Source organism: Bacillus rossius, chromosome 1 (genome assembly GCF_032445375.1).
Source record: "Bacillus rossius redtenbacheri isolate Brsri chromosome 1, Brsri_v3, whole genome shotgun sequence".
NCBI classification, from domain to species: Eukaryota; Metazoa; Arthropoda; class Insecta; order Phasmatodea; family Bacillidae; genus Bacillus; species Bacillus rossius.
The window spans coordinates 355,559,624-355,576,429 of NC_086330.1; the positions used below are offsets into that span (position 1 = coordinate 355,559,624).

A 16,806-nucleotide genomic window follows, 5' to 3' on the forward strand; every position below is an offset into this window, starting at 1 on the left:
ACCTTGAACCCTCTTCAGCAAGATGATGAATTCCGAAGGAAAAAAACCCTCCCTAATTTTCCATTTTGAGCTGTATAGCCTACACCCTTGTTTTCTCTAGAGCCACTATTATTTCGCGGATTGATTGGGTAACAAAATAGACTTGAAGCAAATATGCATCTCCCTCACTTTGATGACTGGACTGCAGAGCTCTTGACACGCCCTAGACTACCCTGAGCCAGTTATGGATAGGGACACTTGTATTTCGCGAATACATTTCGTGTCAAGGTATTTCACAAAATACTGTAGCTTTTCCCCTGTGGTTATTGGCTGAGGTCGGTGAGAGGTGTCGTCCCGCTCTTGACGGGGCCAATGAGAATGTGGTCACCGTACTGCTGCACCCTCACAATTTGCCATGACTAGGGACACCTGTATTTCGCAATTTCATTTCATGTCAAGGTATTTCACAAAACACTGTAGCTTTTTCTAAGAGTAATGGCTAGAGACATGCAAAATTCGCGGATTCATTTCGCGATAGGCAAGCATCAAAACAACTATACCTTCGTACCGCTTCTGCGATTGGCCCACATTTTATCCGGGGAACTGTGAGCCAATGGGAAACACTAAACCAAGAAAGTGCCGAATTACGGACAGCCTAGTTGAGACGTCTCACGCGCCAGTAGCCAATGAACAGGTGTCATTTCCGCGAGTATTTAAAGGACTGTGGAGTCTATCCTAGAGGTCAATGAATCCGCGAATTTTGCAGGTCTCTAGTAATGGCAAATTGTGAGGGTGCAGCAGTACGGTGACCACATTCTCATTGGCCCCGTCAAGAGCGGGACGACACCTCTCACCGACCTCAGCCAATAACCACAGGAGAAAAGCTACAGTATTTTGTGAAATACCTTGACACGAAATGTATTCGCGAAATACTGGTGTCCCTAGCCATGACTCTTAGAAAAAGCTACAGTGTTTTGTGAAATACCTTGACATGAAATTAAATCGCGAAATACAGGTGTCCGTAGTTATGGACAAGGAGAATAACTGGCTACACAATTACGTGTAACCCGCCAAAGGTTGTGACTTTTCTTTCGACAAATGATTATTCTAAAAAAAAAAAAAGGTCAATTATGTATAGTCAAGTTGAGTCCATCCTGGAATGATATGTATTCGTTAAATAATCGTGAATCTACCTTCACATTTTACAAACTGGAAGAAAAAACACGGAATCCACCTGAAAGTAGAAGAGCAAAACCACACAGGACATAACCCTAATAACAAACTCAGCCAGTGAGAAGAAACCTAACAGGATTTGCCCAGTCAAAAGCCAATGGCAGGAAAGTCCTTCCCTTATGATTGGTTAACACCTTAGCCAGTAGGAAGAGGCCTGGAGACATCTGGCAAAATATTAAAGAGCCTTGCTTCCTTCCAGCTGTCAGTTGATTTCTCAACCCTGATGATGCCTGCTGAAACGCAGAGCGAAACGTCTGTTCAATCCACCACTTCGACGCGGCTCAGCCTCGAAAACCAAGATAGCTCATGCTTAGAGACCAGAAAAATTCTCGGATTCTTTTCGTGATAGGCTAAAACTTTAAGCGGCTTTTGCTATTGGCTAACTGCTCATATGGACGACTCCGCGCCGATACGAAACCCTCGACCAAAGAAATATCAAACCACAGGCAAACCATCTCAGACGACTCACAAGTCTTCAGCAAATGAACTGGCGTTATTTTCCCTAGTATACAAAGGATTGTGTAGACTATCCTGGAGGTAATAGAAGCCGCGAATTTTTCCAGTCCCTACTCACGTTGAATATTTTCTATAGCGTTCGATCATAAAAGTAGCGACTATACAGGCTGGTTCTAATCGTATCGGATTTAATCCGGCACCAACCTTCACCAAAAACTTTACGTTGGTTGGGCCTTTCGTGTTCCCCTGCATTCAGTAGCCTGTTTTTTGTATGTATAACATTTTAGCTTTCGTTATAACCTACGTCATTCGTTGGGAGTAATTTCGTGAATCGAACGGAACGCTGCTGCCATCTGTGGCGCGAACCAAAGTTCACAAATACAAAGGGAAACTTTATAGTATTAACTGTTAAATGAGTTTCAACAAGATTGAGTACTAAAATTCCTTGTCGAAAATCAGGTGCAAAGTTTTTTTCTCGCTTTTATCTTAATTGTTTCAGGTCAGATGTTACACATTTCTGGTGAGTACGAAGGACTCCCTCACTTTTTTTTTACACGTCACAGAATCGACAGATAACCCGGTGCGTGCGATGTAGATCCTCACAGGCGATAATCCATCAAGGCCCTGATTCGTTCACGCCGCTCCAAGGTGGAAAATTCGAGGAGCATGTGACGTAAGAAAGACGTTTTCGTCGATACAAAGAATAACAACATTACTTGTAATTAGGGGCAGGTATTTTTCGTGACAAGAAAATTATGTTGCCCTCTTAGACTGCAACAAAGTATACCTGCACCAGCGGTTTCTTTCTTGTGATTGGCGGCCGTCTGCGAGGGAAGTTGTTGCCTTATTTAACCGAGCCATTCGGGACGAGTTTACTTACGTGCTGAATTACTGTGATTGGTCTTGCAACACTCGATATGTGCCCGAAAGAAACTCTCCCAATCACAAAGCACAGACGATGCTACAGTGTTTCAACTTTCAGCTAGCTTCTCGGAATTTTTTCGCGAAATGTGCATGCCTCTACTTATAATTTAATGACCGCGCATAATTTTTTTCCAGGGTTGTGTGTACAACTCTTTCATTATTTTGTACGTTTTTTGTTGCAATTTACTTCACAAATTGATACAAAAAATACAGCTTTTCCTAATACAAATGATTGAAACAAATTAAAAATCATTTTAACAAGAACCTCCGCAAATTTATGTTCCAAGGATTCAATTTTTGTTTAAAATAAACACATTGGCAGTTAAAAGCAATGTTGCATCGTCATTTAAATACAGTCCAATTTTATGTCAAAAGTTGATTACAATTGTTATAAATTAAAGTTTGTGTTACAAGACAAAACATTGTAACCAAAAAGAAAAAAAATACCAAACATAAAAAAGAAAATTTTTCATGAGTTAACATGTTTAATTAGTGTTATCATTGTTATAACGTTCTACTGAGTTCATTTTAACAAAAAAAATCGCTAAAAGTGTTTTTATTTTTTAAAAATATAAGCGTGTTGACAGCGCAGCTTTTAATTCTGTTACCTTGCGAAGTTGCCACCGTGTGTTTCACCTGTGTGGGAGGTAGCCTACAGCTCATAGGTAGAGACCTGCAAAATTTGCGGTTTCGATGACCTACAGGATAGACTGCACATACCCCTGTACACTCGGGCAAATAACGCAAGTTCATTGGCTGCCGACTTGTAAGTCGTCTCAGCTGGTTTGTCTGTGATTCGATCCTTCTTTTGTTGAGGGTTTTTAACTGGTTGAGATTCGTCCAGATGAACAGTAAGCCAATAGCAAAATTATCTAAGAATTATACGTGTTTGAATTCTAGCCTATCACCGAATGAATCCGCGAATTTTGCAGGTCTCTAATCATAGGGATGAGAGCCACACCCGTACAGAATCGAAGTTCTCCGAAGTTTGCCGATCGTAATAAAAAACAAACAGACAATATTGCAAGGTTTTATATTTTACGGTCACAGAATATTTTAAATAACGTTAACCTGACCTCACCATTTCAGTTACAATAACCAAACATATCCTAACGTACTCTCCCGTAAAACATTAAAATAACTATTATCTGTTACACTGACAGAACCTAACCGAACACACGCAGAAAAAAAAATCTGTACAATTATAGACGCTTCCTTTGTAAAACATTTACCAAGAATTAGTTTGTAATACTAAACGAAAGATATTGTAACTTTTTACAACACATGGCTATGGTTATTTTTGCGTATATGAAATACGTTTTTCAAGTTAATACTGAGTATTTCTTAAGAAAGTTAGCACATAATGTCATTCGAACCTAATTTTTTTGAACCACACAAAAGATAAACGAATATTCAATTATTGGACTTTATTTTTTATTGTGTTTATTAATGTGCACAGTTAATACTGGAAAGCCATCCAGGAAACAGTTTACCAATAACTTTTAACTATTGGAGGTACAGGGACAACACAAAGCATAAACGTCCGGGTGAGAATCCTAACCCAGTATTACTGCGAACACTTTATTTTGTACTGACAAAGTTGTTTGCACGCAAATGTACAAATTTGCAAAGTAATTTTACACAAGAATTATTGATCCATTTAAAAAAAAAATTGGTTGTCTGTAAAGTCGGTTTGCGGACGATAGTTTAACGTGACAAAATCATAACAAAACATGGTTAAAATGATTGCATACTTTTATGAATAAAATTGAATCATTTCTATTGAATTATCACTATTTTGTATGGATACAAAGGAGTGAAATGAAATCTACAATTTAGTTGATAAATTTACATTAATTCAAATATGTTTATTACTTTAACGAAAATATTATTTTAACTATAACTTTTATACATGTTTGCTATTTAATTTCTTCCAATCTGTGTTATTCTGTTAAGGACAGGACGATGATAGGAAAAGTAGGAAACGAATGGGAGTGTTTCAAGTTTAATGTGCCTCGAGAAAGTCAAATCGATGGTTGTTCCAATCGAGTGGAAGAGAGATAGATGCGGCGCAAGCGTACAATGAGCGTAACGGGACACCTCGTAACGGGACAATCTTTGTTACGGGACACTTTTTCGTGCGTGCAGCCGGCGTTCATCGATTTATTAGACGTTGTATTGTCACGTCGAAAAAAATTTCAGTGTAACTTTTGACTTCGGTGAATTCCGGAACTGTTCGGGTTGCGATTGTGGCACATCCCCCGGGAGCTGTAGGGTGTCCGTGTGGGGACACCGCATGTCGGCGGGCTGAGGTTTCGGACGATATGTCGCTCGGCGAGAGCCGCGGACGTGTTATTGCCGCCTCGCGTGTCGGCGCGCCGTTCCCCCTTCGACAAACAGCGGACCCGTCTCGGCGCGGCGGTCGGCGCCCATGTGATCCGCTCGTTACCGCTGCGGAGCGTGAAAACAACTCCAAGCGGACTGTCTGTCGGCACGTGAGCACGACGTGCATTTGTTTTGTGTGTGCACGGACCGTCTCACGGAAACAGAAGGTGCATTTGTCTTCATCCGCTGGATGTCCGCATCGCGACGTCTCTGGGAAGGGCCGGATGTGTTTGTGAGAAAATACGCAGGGGTATCTTGCAAAAATTCACGTTATTATTATTAGTGACCGGAAAAATTCGCGGGTTGAATGATCTCTAGGATGAACTCTATAGTTCTACGTACACTCGGTCAAATGTCACCCACTCATTGGCTGCTGTCTTGTGAGACGTCCCAACATAGCAGCCTGCAATTCGATAAAGCCTTGGTTGGGCGTTTCTCATTTGCCTAGAGTCATCCAGGTGAGTTGTGAGCCAATAGCAGAGGGAGCACTGAGGTATAATAACTATTTGTATTTTAGCCTATCGCGAAATGAATTCGCGAATTTTTCCGGTCTCTAATTATTAGGGCCATGCATATTTCGCGAAAAAAGATTCCGAGTAAGTTAAAAAAAACCACTATAGCATCGTCTGGGCTTTTGTGATTGGGAGAGTTTCTTTCAGGTACACGTCGAATGTCACAACACCAATCACAGTGACTCAGCACGGAAGCAAACTCATTCTAAATGGCTCGGTCAAATAAGGCAACGACTTATCTCGCAGACGGCCTCCAATCACAAGAAAGAAACCTTTTAAGCGAGTATACCTTGTTGCAGTCTAGTTGCCTGCTCCTAGTTATTATTTTTTGGAAACAAATTGAACTAAGAAATCTTATCGATATTTACGGATACATACGCACTTTTTTTTACGAGCCTGATTTTACACTTAGTTAATATCTGTCAATAATATTTTTGGCAGAACAACAAATACCAGAAATGTCAGAAATAACCCTTAAATAATATTAATGGTTATGGACTGGAAAAAATTCTGTTCGGATGAAGTTCAGGATAGATTACACAGTGTTCTCCGTATACTCTAGCAAATAACGCCTGTTCATTGGATGTTGACTTTTTGAGTCTTATCAACTGGCTTGCGTGCTTGTGATTCGATACTTCTTGTGTTGAGGGTTTCTCACTGGCCCAGGGTTGTCCGGATGAACTGTGAGCCAGTAGCAAATGCAGCATTAAAAGAATATGTATTTGAATTTTAGCCTATCGCGAAAAGTTATCCGCTGATATTATCAGTAGGGACAACTGTATTTCGCGATTTCATTTCATGTCAAAGTATTTCACAAAACACTGTACCTTTTTCTAAGAAGGAATAAAACCTTTGCTGTGGGCAGTCTAATGGGAGTTCAGATATATTTTTTCTCTCGCAAAATTGCCTGCTCCTATCAATTTCCCAACTGTCCTTTACAAAAGCATCGCATGGTGCTGTTTAAAAACTCGGTAGACCAATGGAGCTAATTTTGAGAACCGACAAATTGGGACAGGTCACGTGACGCAGTCTATGCTGTGCATAGAGGTGACGGTGCATCTAGCCACGCGTTCCGGTGTCGCCCTTATCGCCACGTCACTCCAGGACCTCAAACTCACGTAACAGCTCCAGCGACCGGTTCGTTGCACACGCTGAAAGCAACGTGCGGGCAGGCCCCGAACAGACGCCCAGAGACCGGAAAAATTCGCTGATTACTTTCGCAATGGGCAAAAATTTTCAAATAAGTCTATACAGTTGTTTTGCGTCCGCTGTTGGTTCACGGTTTATCAATAGGACTTCTTTTGGCCAGTGATAGAGACTCAACCAGATAAATATCGAATCACAGGCAACCCAGGTGAGGTGTCTCGCAGGTCAGCAGCCAATGAAAGGTCACATTTGCCCGATTGGAATTTTTCGACGAGGAAAGCGCTTCAAACGAACGAAGGTTCTTTGCAGCCCTGGTAGCTGGACCTTCGCAAGATGTACGTGCTGATACCGAGTCCCATTTCTTACGTGCTGTTGTACACACAGCAAACATGAACGTGTTGGGGGAGATGGTTGTTTTTGAAGTAGACTTCACAAGTTTAAAGTTTTGATAACATACTGTAAAAAAAGTTTTTTTTTGTACTTTTACAAGGATGGTACTTAGAAACTCACTTTCAAATTTGCAAGATAAAGCTTTGTGCCATTTATAATTTTACGAAGCTCTGCCTTGCAGTTTTACAAGTGATATAGTGGGCAACTAGGTTTCCAAGGAATTTCCTTGTAGAAAGTACAAAAAAATTTACAGTCTAGGATGATTCTTGTGAGTTCATGTTAACGGTATTAACATTCAGTATCCTTAAATTTACGAAGATCCCTGGATAGTTTGTTACCAGTATTTTCCTAACATTGTCGTAGAAAGATTAGGTGCATTTATATTGGTGGGATGTATGTTAGGATTCGAAAGGGGAATCTAATGTCCAAGGGTTTTGCGCGTGGAAGTGACCGATACTAAGTTATCTCACTATTGACAAACATTGCCCCTCTCTGGCTATGCACTTGCATAAGGATAGTGTGCACCTCTGCACTGTAAAAAGCTTAGTTTTACTGGGGGTGGGATTATAGTCCGCCAGTCGGGGCGCGTTGCACACACAGACGCACATACGCACACGCACGCATGCATACGCATGCATAAACACATGCACACACGCATACAAAATTGCGCGCGCATACACGCACGTACACACACGTACACACACACACGCAGCGCGAGCTGCATCGACCCACCGATTTTTGTGCAGAACCCGATGAGTATGTGGTGCGCTTGGCCAATCGCGCACGTTTGTTTAAGCGAGCGTGTTTTGTTTACGGAGCGTGTTTGGCAATGCGGCAACCTACATGACTTGCGTTCGGGATGCGAACATCGATTGCTGCTGACAGCACTGCGAGCTGGCTTACCCCTTCTCTCCCCTCCCCCTCATGTTCATCCTCTTTCTATCCAAATAGTTCTCCATCCCGATTACAGGAAAATAATGGAGGCAGTATTTAATTTTGCCGCTTGATTCGCGCTTAGTCAGGTTATTCAAGGAGGGGAAAAATATTTGCCACAAACATCGAATCAGCATTTAAGTCGAAGAATTATGATGAATTCTCATAGTAACTACTAAAACCCTTTTATCACTACATAACCTTTGATCTAAATAAAGGCTTGGTATACATACGTATAGGCTTTACCTAATTTCAAGATAAAAATATTTGCCTTTCCCTCATTTTTTTCATGAAAATTTTTTATTTTATGATTATCTTTCGCATGCGTATTTAAAATTAAATCGCTCCACTGACATATAATCCGCAGTATAGATGTAATAATATGAATTATGATATGTCTTCCGGAAATCACCTTATTCGTCTCGTGTCTTGCATTGTCATCACTATAACATAGCTGTATTTGCTAAACATATTTTTTTTTGTGGACAGTAAGAACGTTTACATATGAGCCGCCGCTGAGAGCAAAACATGTTTTGAGGTGTTTACTCACGGTAAAAGCAAGCTCAACAACATTATTAGTTATGAAGTAAGCCACTGTTGGCTCGTAAATTTTTTTTCTTAGAAGACTAATTATTGTAACTTCACATAAATACATATTTATGTCCAAATAAACCATCATAATATTATTCTTTAATATTTTTGTTGATTAAACGTTAGATTTCTTTAATGTGAATCGATTTTTTGAATTTATTCGTTGACATAAAGAAAGTAATTTTACAGTGTTTTCATATAAATTATTTCAAATTTTATACTCATTTAGAAAATAAAAGGTTTCTTGGAGCCAACAAAATATTTGTAATTGCGCGGCTATTAAAATTCAGTTTCAGTCAGCTAATAATTAGGGACTGTAGAAATTCGTGGTTTCGATGATTTTCATGATAGACTACACGGTCCTTTGTATACTCGGGCAAATAACGCCAGTGCATTGGCCGCCTACTGGTTTGCCTGTGATTCGATACTTCTTTGGATGATAGTTTCTTATCGGACCAGAGTCGTCCAGATGAACTGTGAGCCAATAACGAAAGCAGCTTTAAGGTATATGTATTTGAATTTCAGCCTATTGCGAATTGAATCGGCGAATTTTTCCGGTCTCTACTAATAACGAATCTATTATTATTTTAATGTAATTTTATACGTAACAAAATATAGTCTATTGAAAGAATATGTATTTGAGCTGATGAAACTGTTTTGTTAAACCGACATACTTTATTCTTTAAAAACTTTATTTGTTTTAATTATCTAGTACCTGGGCGACCGAGCTTCGCCCGACGTCTTATTTTTTTTATTGTAAAAACGTGTTTTTTTCAGGGAAGACCCTATTTAGATAAACTTGAAAAGCAAAATGTTTTCAAACAACAAATTTTTATCCAAATCGGTAGATACTTTTTACGAGATGACAATGTATGTGTGTGTATATAAATTTATATATATATATAAGAATTTATCGTTTAATAGTATTAGATATATAATTAATCATATCAAATATATAGAGGCTTCTGGTTTGAGAGTTTCAACTTCCTTTGTTGCAGCCATTTTCAAGGGTAATCTGACAGTCAGCTAATTAGTTCAATTTATTTCGTAACTCTTCGTCATTTTCCAAATAGAAATCAGACTAAGTAGCGAAAGTACGCATATTAACCATAATTTATTTTTTGTAAATGAAACAAATACTCGTGTAAAATTACAAATATTAGAAAAATTGTACATTAAAACAACGGTTGTGTGCTTTTACAAAAAATAATGTTCGCAGTAACACTGGGTTCGGATTATTATCGGGGTAATTATGCTTTGTGCTATTTCAGCAGCTCCAATAGTTTTTTTTTTGTAAAATGTTCCCTGAATAGTTTTCCAGTATTAACATTGCGCATAGTAAGAACAATAGATAGAGACGAAAAATTCGCGCTTTCGATGACCTCTAGGATAGACTCCACAACCCCCTACATAGGGGAGCCCGGGGCTAGTTGGCACACTTTTTAATAAAACATTTATATAATTTTTTCAATGTTGTTAATGTGAAAATTTTTTATGGCAGTTCAAGTATCTACATTTCAGCAATATATTTGAGCCACAACAATCGCAGTTTGAAAGTCATAAAATGGTTTATTTAATAATGAACTGTCCCACTGCTTGTGTGCCAACTTGCCCCTGGAACGGGGTAAGATGGCACACACGTAGGGGCATGTTGGCACACATTACAAAATTGAGCATATATGTGTATATATGTGCCTATATGTATAGGCTACATATATCTACATATATACAGGGATATATAGAATAATTTTACAACTAATTACTTTTTTGCATGTATCTTTATTTTATTTCATTACTAAATTTTATCGATTGCCTTCAAGTTTTTTTAACAGATATCACAAATTTATGGAAATACAATCATAGATAATATTACGAATGTGTTGCTTATTTAAGCTAAATATATAACATACATTAGCGCGCATATATATAAGTATACATATATATATATATATATATATATATATATATATATATATATATATATATATCCAATTTCCGTATTTTTTAATGCTAATAATACAAAATCTTAAAATCTTAGCAATTTTACCTACAGTATTTTTCTCTGTATAGCCTATCATACAGTAAAATGTTAATAGAATGCCAATTCTGATCATGAAAATATTTATACTAAATTTTAACTGGTTGATCCAACATGAGCCAAAGTCTTCTAACATTTCTTACAGTTGTGGCACAAAAATTGCACGCTATTATCCGAACAATCTTCGTGGGCCCACATTTTGCAACCGACGCACTGCACCCACTGTTCACCGGGCCGGCTTTTGGAATATGGTCCTAAACAAAGAAGACATAATGTATCCTCCCTACTGGCTCTGCTGTTTGCTGTGTTGACACATATGTTTTTCTTTTTCTTGCATAACATTTTCACCTTAGACTTGCGTGGATTCTGAACTGTATCTTTCGAACTTCCAAACAAGTTTTTCTTAGCTCCTTTCTTCTTATCAATATCTGATTTCTTTTTAGCTAATTCATTTCTTATTGGAGTATCTGTCAACACTTCACTCTTCCTTTTCCTATTATTTACCCGGTTATTTTTCCTTGGACCAGCTTTGGGAAATGGTCTCACCATTTCTGGGCTTATGTTGCACGTAGAATCAACTACAATTTCCTTATCTTGTGATGCGATTTCGTGTAAGCCCCTGCTCGTTACGTCCATTGACGTTTCCTGATCAGCTTCTTCCTCAGTTAGTTGTACAATCAGCATATTTGAAGGGCCTGCTTCCATGATTACAGGTTCATTTGGTCTACATTGAACAGTGTTGTCTGAATTAGGCAATTCTCCACTGTCAACATCATTTTCGTCAGGTGCTGGGCGGTCTGTTACGTAACAACCAAGATAATCTGTATCCTTAAAGACATCAGGGTTGAAAGGTGATACCCCACTTACTCTGAAACCAGATAAAATATTTCTCGGCGTAACCGCACTAGAAAAAGCAGCATTTACAACTTCAGGTATGTCATAAATAGTCATTGTTTTCCCAGGATGGTTCACCAGCCAAGAATCACAGGCACTGTTCACAAATTTCTTTAAAGGGCCAAATACACTCCGGTCTAATGGTTGCAGTTTATGGCTGCAGTGTGGAGGGAAAGAAAGGACAGTGACCCCCTTATCTTTAAGGTAGTCCAATGCTTCAATTGAAAGATGTGAGTCGTGATTGTCAAGTAGCAACAGACATGGGTTTTCTTTGGAACACTTAACATTTGTTACGAAGTGATGTGCAAATTTGACGAAATTTGCTTCCTTCATCCAGCCGGTAGCATTTGCATCTCCAGAACTACCTATAGGCGCTCCTTTCAGAAAATATTCACGAAAATTGACGCGAGGGAAAACAAAATATGGTGGCACATGATTTCCTGTCGCAGATACTGCAACAGCTACAGTAACTAGAGTTCCTCTTTCGGCAGAAGTAATTTTACCTACTTGCTTAAAACCTTTCCGTGCAACTACTCTGTCTGGTCTTTGCACTGTAGTGATACCAGTCTCGTCCATGTTCCACACATCTCCAGGCCCAATTTTCAATCTATTCATAACGTCTTTCAAATTGTCGAAAAATGCTTTCACATTAGTGCGATTGAAACACGTAGCCCTTGAAAGACTGGTCGCTTCAGGTGTTCTTATAGAAAGTGTAGGATGCCGTTTTAAAAATGCAGAAAACCAATCCGCACCTGCCATTTCACAGTCAGCCCAAGAAGAAGGAAACCTTACCTTAAGTCTCACTGCATATTCAAATGCGAATTTCCTGACTTCCTTTGGTGACAATCCATAATAAATATCAGCTGCTTTCTTCAAATAATCAGCAAACTCATTCTCTTGTTCGTTTGTAAAAACCTGAAAAAAACAACCACAAGCCATTAAGCATCTTTAAATTCCTAATTGATATATTTATTCAGGTCGACAACATAACATTTTTTTTAAAAAGCCCTTACCTGTCTCAGTTTCTTGTAGCCAATTGTAAGAGGTGGGGTATCTTGTGGAGCAATAAGTTTTTCTTCAGTTACTTTGCTACAATATCGAGCCAAAGAGCGAAATGGAATTCCAAAATCCTTTGCTACGCTTCTGATGGACTTCCCTTCGAGTTTAACTTTCTTTACTGCTGTTAAAACAACGTCTTGGGAAGTCTGGCATCTATTACTTGTTCTTTTGTAGGTGCGCATGTTGAAGCCTAAAATAAAAAATGATATCCAATTAATAAAACTATAATATTTTGTTGTCTTTCCTACTTGTAATAATGTATGTAATGGTTTGAATTTCAAAAAAATATGCTATTTCATTCCAGTGCTAGCTTATACCTTTTACTCATAACAATGCGTTTCGTTTTGGAAGATCTAGAATCGCGAGAAAGTGTCCGGGGCATGTTGGCACATGTGCCAACATGCCCCGCCATCTATGTGCCAACTAGCCCCACAGCAACTTTTAAAACTTACTTGAGTGAACGAAAGAATTGGAATATATTTACATTATTTTAGTAATTGCTTCTTAAAACTAGCACGTTATAATGTTATACACAAATATTGTTTTAAAAATATATAATTTATTATAAAAGTTATATCCAAGTCTTTGTAAGACAAAATTTTTACTCACCAAACGTAGAAGTAAAGAAAATGGTCTCCTGTTTGTAATAGTGAAGACTCGCGGCGGAAAACAACAGGATCTAGGGACCTGGTCTGTGTGATCCTACATACAAGAGCGTTATGCTATCTGTCGGTAATTATTCGAACTATTAGCACTGTGCCAACTTACCCCTGTAGCCAACTAGCCCCGGTCTCCCCTACTCAGGCAAATGCCACCTGCCCATTGGCTACTGACTCGTGAAACCTGTCAACTTGGACGCTTGCGATTCGATACTTTTTTGGTTGAAGGTTTTCCATTGGCTCAAAGTCCTTCAGATAAACTGTAAGCCAAATGTACAGTTGTTTGGATTCTAGCGTATCGTGAAATGAATCCGAGAATTTTTCCCGGTCTCTAACGATAGAACAAAATAAGTGTCAAATTGTTGAATATTCGATAATATTTTACATGGTAAAAAAAAATAATGGGTGAATGAATCATCAATTAAAACATAAAATTACGCGGCAGTTTTCGTAAGAAATCTTTTTTTTTTCTGTGCACTCTGCCGTTCGCTCGCGAGTCTTGGCGCGGGAGCAAAAAAAAAGGTCTGCATTGCCGATGCGTGACGCGTGTCTGCGCGTGTCTGCGACGTGCTTCTCGTGCGCACGGCACGTGTTGGCTCCGGTGTAGCCACGAGCTGCTCTCGCGATGTCGACGCCTGCAGTTCGTCCGTCCTCTTACCAAGGCCATCTGCGATCGCAAGCAATGTGGTGTTCTCGTAACAAAACACTTGGGCGTGGTCGAAAGAACCTGCAAGAACATGTTTGTGATGGTTCTGTTTCTGGGGTCTGGGTAGATGGGGAAATATATATATATAGGCCTATATATATTTTTTAAATTATGATCCTTGATAATGCATTCTGAAGCTACCTGAGCAATCTTTATAATTTCAAAAGTTTTCTTAAATTCTTAAACAAATGTGCCACTAATGAAAGGTAGACAGAGCCTTACAATACCACCGCATAAATAATCGTGTTCTTGTACGTGTTTAAAGAGAAAGCTTCTCTATAATTTTGCATATTTAGTGGCCATAAATTGAACCACACATAGATTATTTTAAGCTGCTTGATTAGTTACGTTACTATTGTGAGGAAATAAGCTTTAGAGGGGTCCCTTACTCACATATATGACTACGCCCTTGTTAAAAAAAAATATCGTCAGAAAACAATGATCGCCGATTTGCAAGGCAAAAAAAAAAAACTTTTATTTTGGACTCAATCGGCCTGCGTCTTGTAAAGTTTACAATTCCACGTGGGAAATCATATTATGTCCGCATTTTTCTCGAACGCAGCGTTTAAGTACGTTGGGTAAAATTAAACAGTTTTTATTTAGGGTAGGGCGTACATGACGCTGAGTTTTGTAAACTGGAACGCTGGTAGTTGCGATACCCAGATACCCAGCGCTTGAGCGTTTCCTAATACCACTGTGATGTACGGTACCTTTTATTCTTAGCGCTACGATCCGCCGCGCGCAAACAGGGTTGCCAACAGACACAGTTTCATCCTGCTTCGTGTTAGCCCGTACACAATCTGTAAATTAGATGTGGAATGTTGTATTTACGAGACCTAATTAAGGCCATGTATTTAAATTACCGCCTCTGATGACTATAACCAATAGGGAATTTAAGAAGCAGCAGTGGTTGGTATAAATGCATTGGGGTAAATAAACGACACCGCAGGTGTCAATATCGTATGCGCATGCGTACGCTTGTATAAAAGAGGCCTTTATACTGTAATGTTTTTGTAAATGGAACATGAATTTTTATGTAAAATTACAAATATTTGTAAATTTGTACATTGAAATGAAAATAAATGTATCACTATAAAATAGTGTTCGCAGTTATACTGGGTTCGTATTCTTACACGGGTGCTTATGTTTTGTGTGTTTGGTTCTAATAGTTATTTGTAAACCGTTTACTGAATAGCTCTCCAGTATTAACTGCGCAGATTAATTAGCACGGTAAAAAAAGTAAAATTGTTGAATTTTTTATTATCTTTTACGTAGTTTTAAACAACGGTAGAATGAAGCATAAATTAATATTTAAAATTATGCGTCAGTTATTTTCAGAAATACTCAGTATTATATCTAAAATTGTATTTCATAAATACAATAATAACCATAGCCATGTATTGTACAAAATGACAATATCTTTCTTGTAGTATTATGAACTATTTCTCGGCAACTGGTTTCCAAAGGAAGCTTTTGTAATAGTACAGAAAAATGTTTTCTGTTTAGACACATACAAAATGCCGCATTTTGTTTGGGGAGAGAGAGGCTGGAATTCACGCCATTATACACTTGAAACGCGTTCTCATTGATTCATAAGTAGGGACACCTGTACTTCGCGATTTCATTTCATGTCAAGGTATTTCACAAAACACTGTAGCTTTTTCTAAGAGTCATGATGACAAATTGTGCGGGTGCAGCAGAACGGTGACCACGTTCTCATTGGCCCCGTCAAGAGCGGGACGACACCTCTCACCGACCTCAGCCAATAACCACAGGAGAAAAGCTACAGTATTTTGTGAAATACCTTGACACGAAATGTATTCGCGAAATACAGGTGTCCCTATTCATAAGTAGTTTAGACACCCCCCAAAGGATAATAAACCAAAACATCACAACGTTCAAATGACCCGTGCAGTCCGGCCAGAAGGTAAAGTGAGGCCGCAGAAAATGGATAATAGACACCGAATTATTTGTATACGATAATGTGCAGCAGAGCAGCCAGGTTCTAGGTTTGCAAGTCTCTTTAGTACTTTGCGTATTCACCACAATGATGGTAGAATAGATGCCAGGAGGAATCTCAAACGCCGTGTTTTTTTTTGTTTTTTTTTAAATAATTTTCTGGTTGTTACTTTTAGTTAAGGGTTATTTATAGAGACATGCAAAATTCGCGGATTCATTTCGCGATAGGCAAGCATCAAAACAACTATACCTTCGTACCGCTTCTGCGATTGGCCCACATTTTATCCGGGGAACTGTGAGCCAATGGGAAACACTAAACCAAGAAAGTGCCGAATTACGGACAGCCTAGTTGAGACGTCTCACGCGCCAGTAGCCAATGAACAGGTGTCATTTCCGCGAGTATTTAAAGGACTGTGGAGTCTATCCTAGAGGTCAATGAATCCGCGAATTTTGCAGGTCTCTATTTATTTATGTACATTTAAAACAATACCTATCTTGCATTTGTTGTTTCAACACCGATATTTTAAGAAATATTTTCTACGTGTGATATGATTGCTGTAATAAGTCGCGCAGGTGATAACAATTACAAACGATTTTAACAAAACCATGAAACGAAACATGTATAGGCATGTTTAATGTCTAGAGACCGGAAAAATTCTCGGATTCATTCACGATATGCTAGAATCACAAACAGCTGTACCTTTATATTGCTTCTGTTATTGGCTTACAGTTTATCTGAAGGACTTTGAGCCAATGGAAAACCTTCAACAAAAAAAAAGTATCGAATCGAAGGGTCCCAGTTGACAGGTGTCACGAGTCAATAGCCAATGAGCAGGTGGCATTTGCCTGAGTATGTAGGGGGTTGTGGAGTCTATCCTAGAGGTCATCGAAAGTGCGAATTTTTCCAGTCTCTATTAATGGCTCTTGAATGCTTTTCGTAAT

At 38.8% G+C, this 16,806-nt stretch overlaps 1 protein-coding gene and 1 long non-coding RNA gene across 2 annotated transcripts in view; one reads left to right on the forward strand and one right to left on the reverse strand.

The window, feature by feature from the left end:
• LOC134528602 (uncharacterized) overlaps positions 1–12,821 on the reverse strand; it is a 72,576-nt gene extending 59,755 nt beyond the window's left edge. Inside the window, exons 1-2 of the mRNA XM_063362354.1 lie at positions 12,495–12,821; positions 11,392–12,396 (exon numbers count right to left, since the gene is read on the reverse strand). Of these exons, the coding sequence (XP_063218424.1) occupies positions 11,392–12,396; positions 12,495–12,722 (1,233 nt within the window). The 5' untranslated portion in view covers positions 12,723–12,821. The remainder of the gene's footprint in view (positions 1–11,391; positions 12,397–12,494) is intronic.
• LOC134530465 (uncharacterized) overlaps positions 1–16,806 on the forward strand; it is a 226,649-nt gene that overhangs the window by 106,024 nt on the left and 103,819 nt on the right. The window lies entirely within an intron of this gene.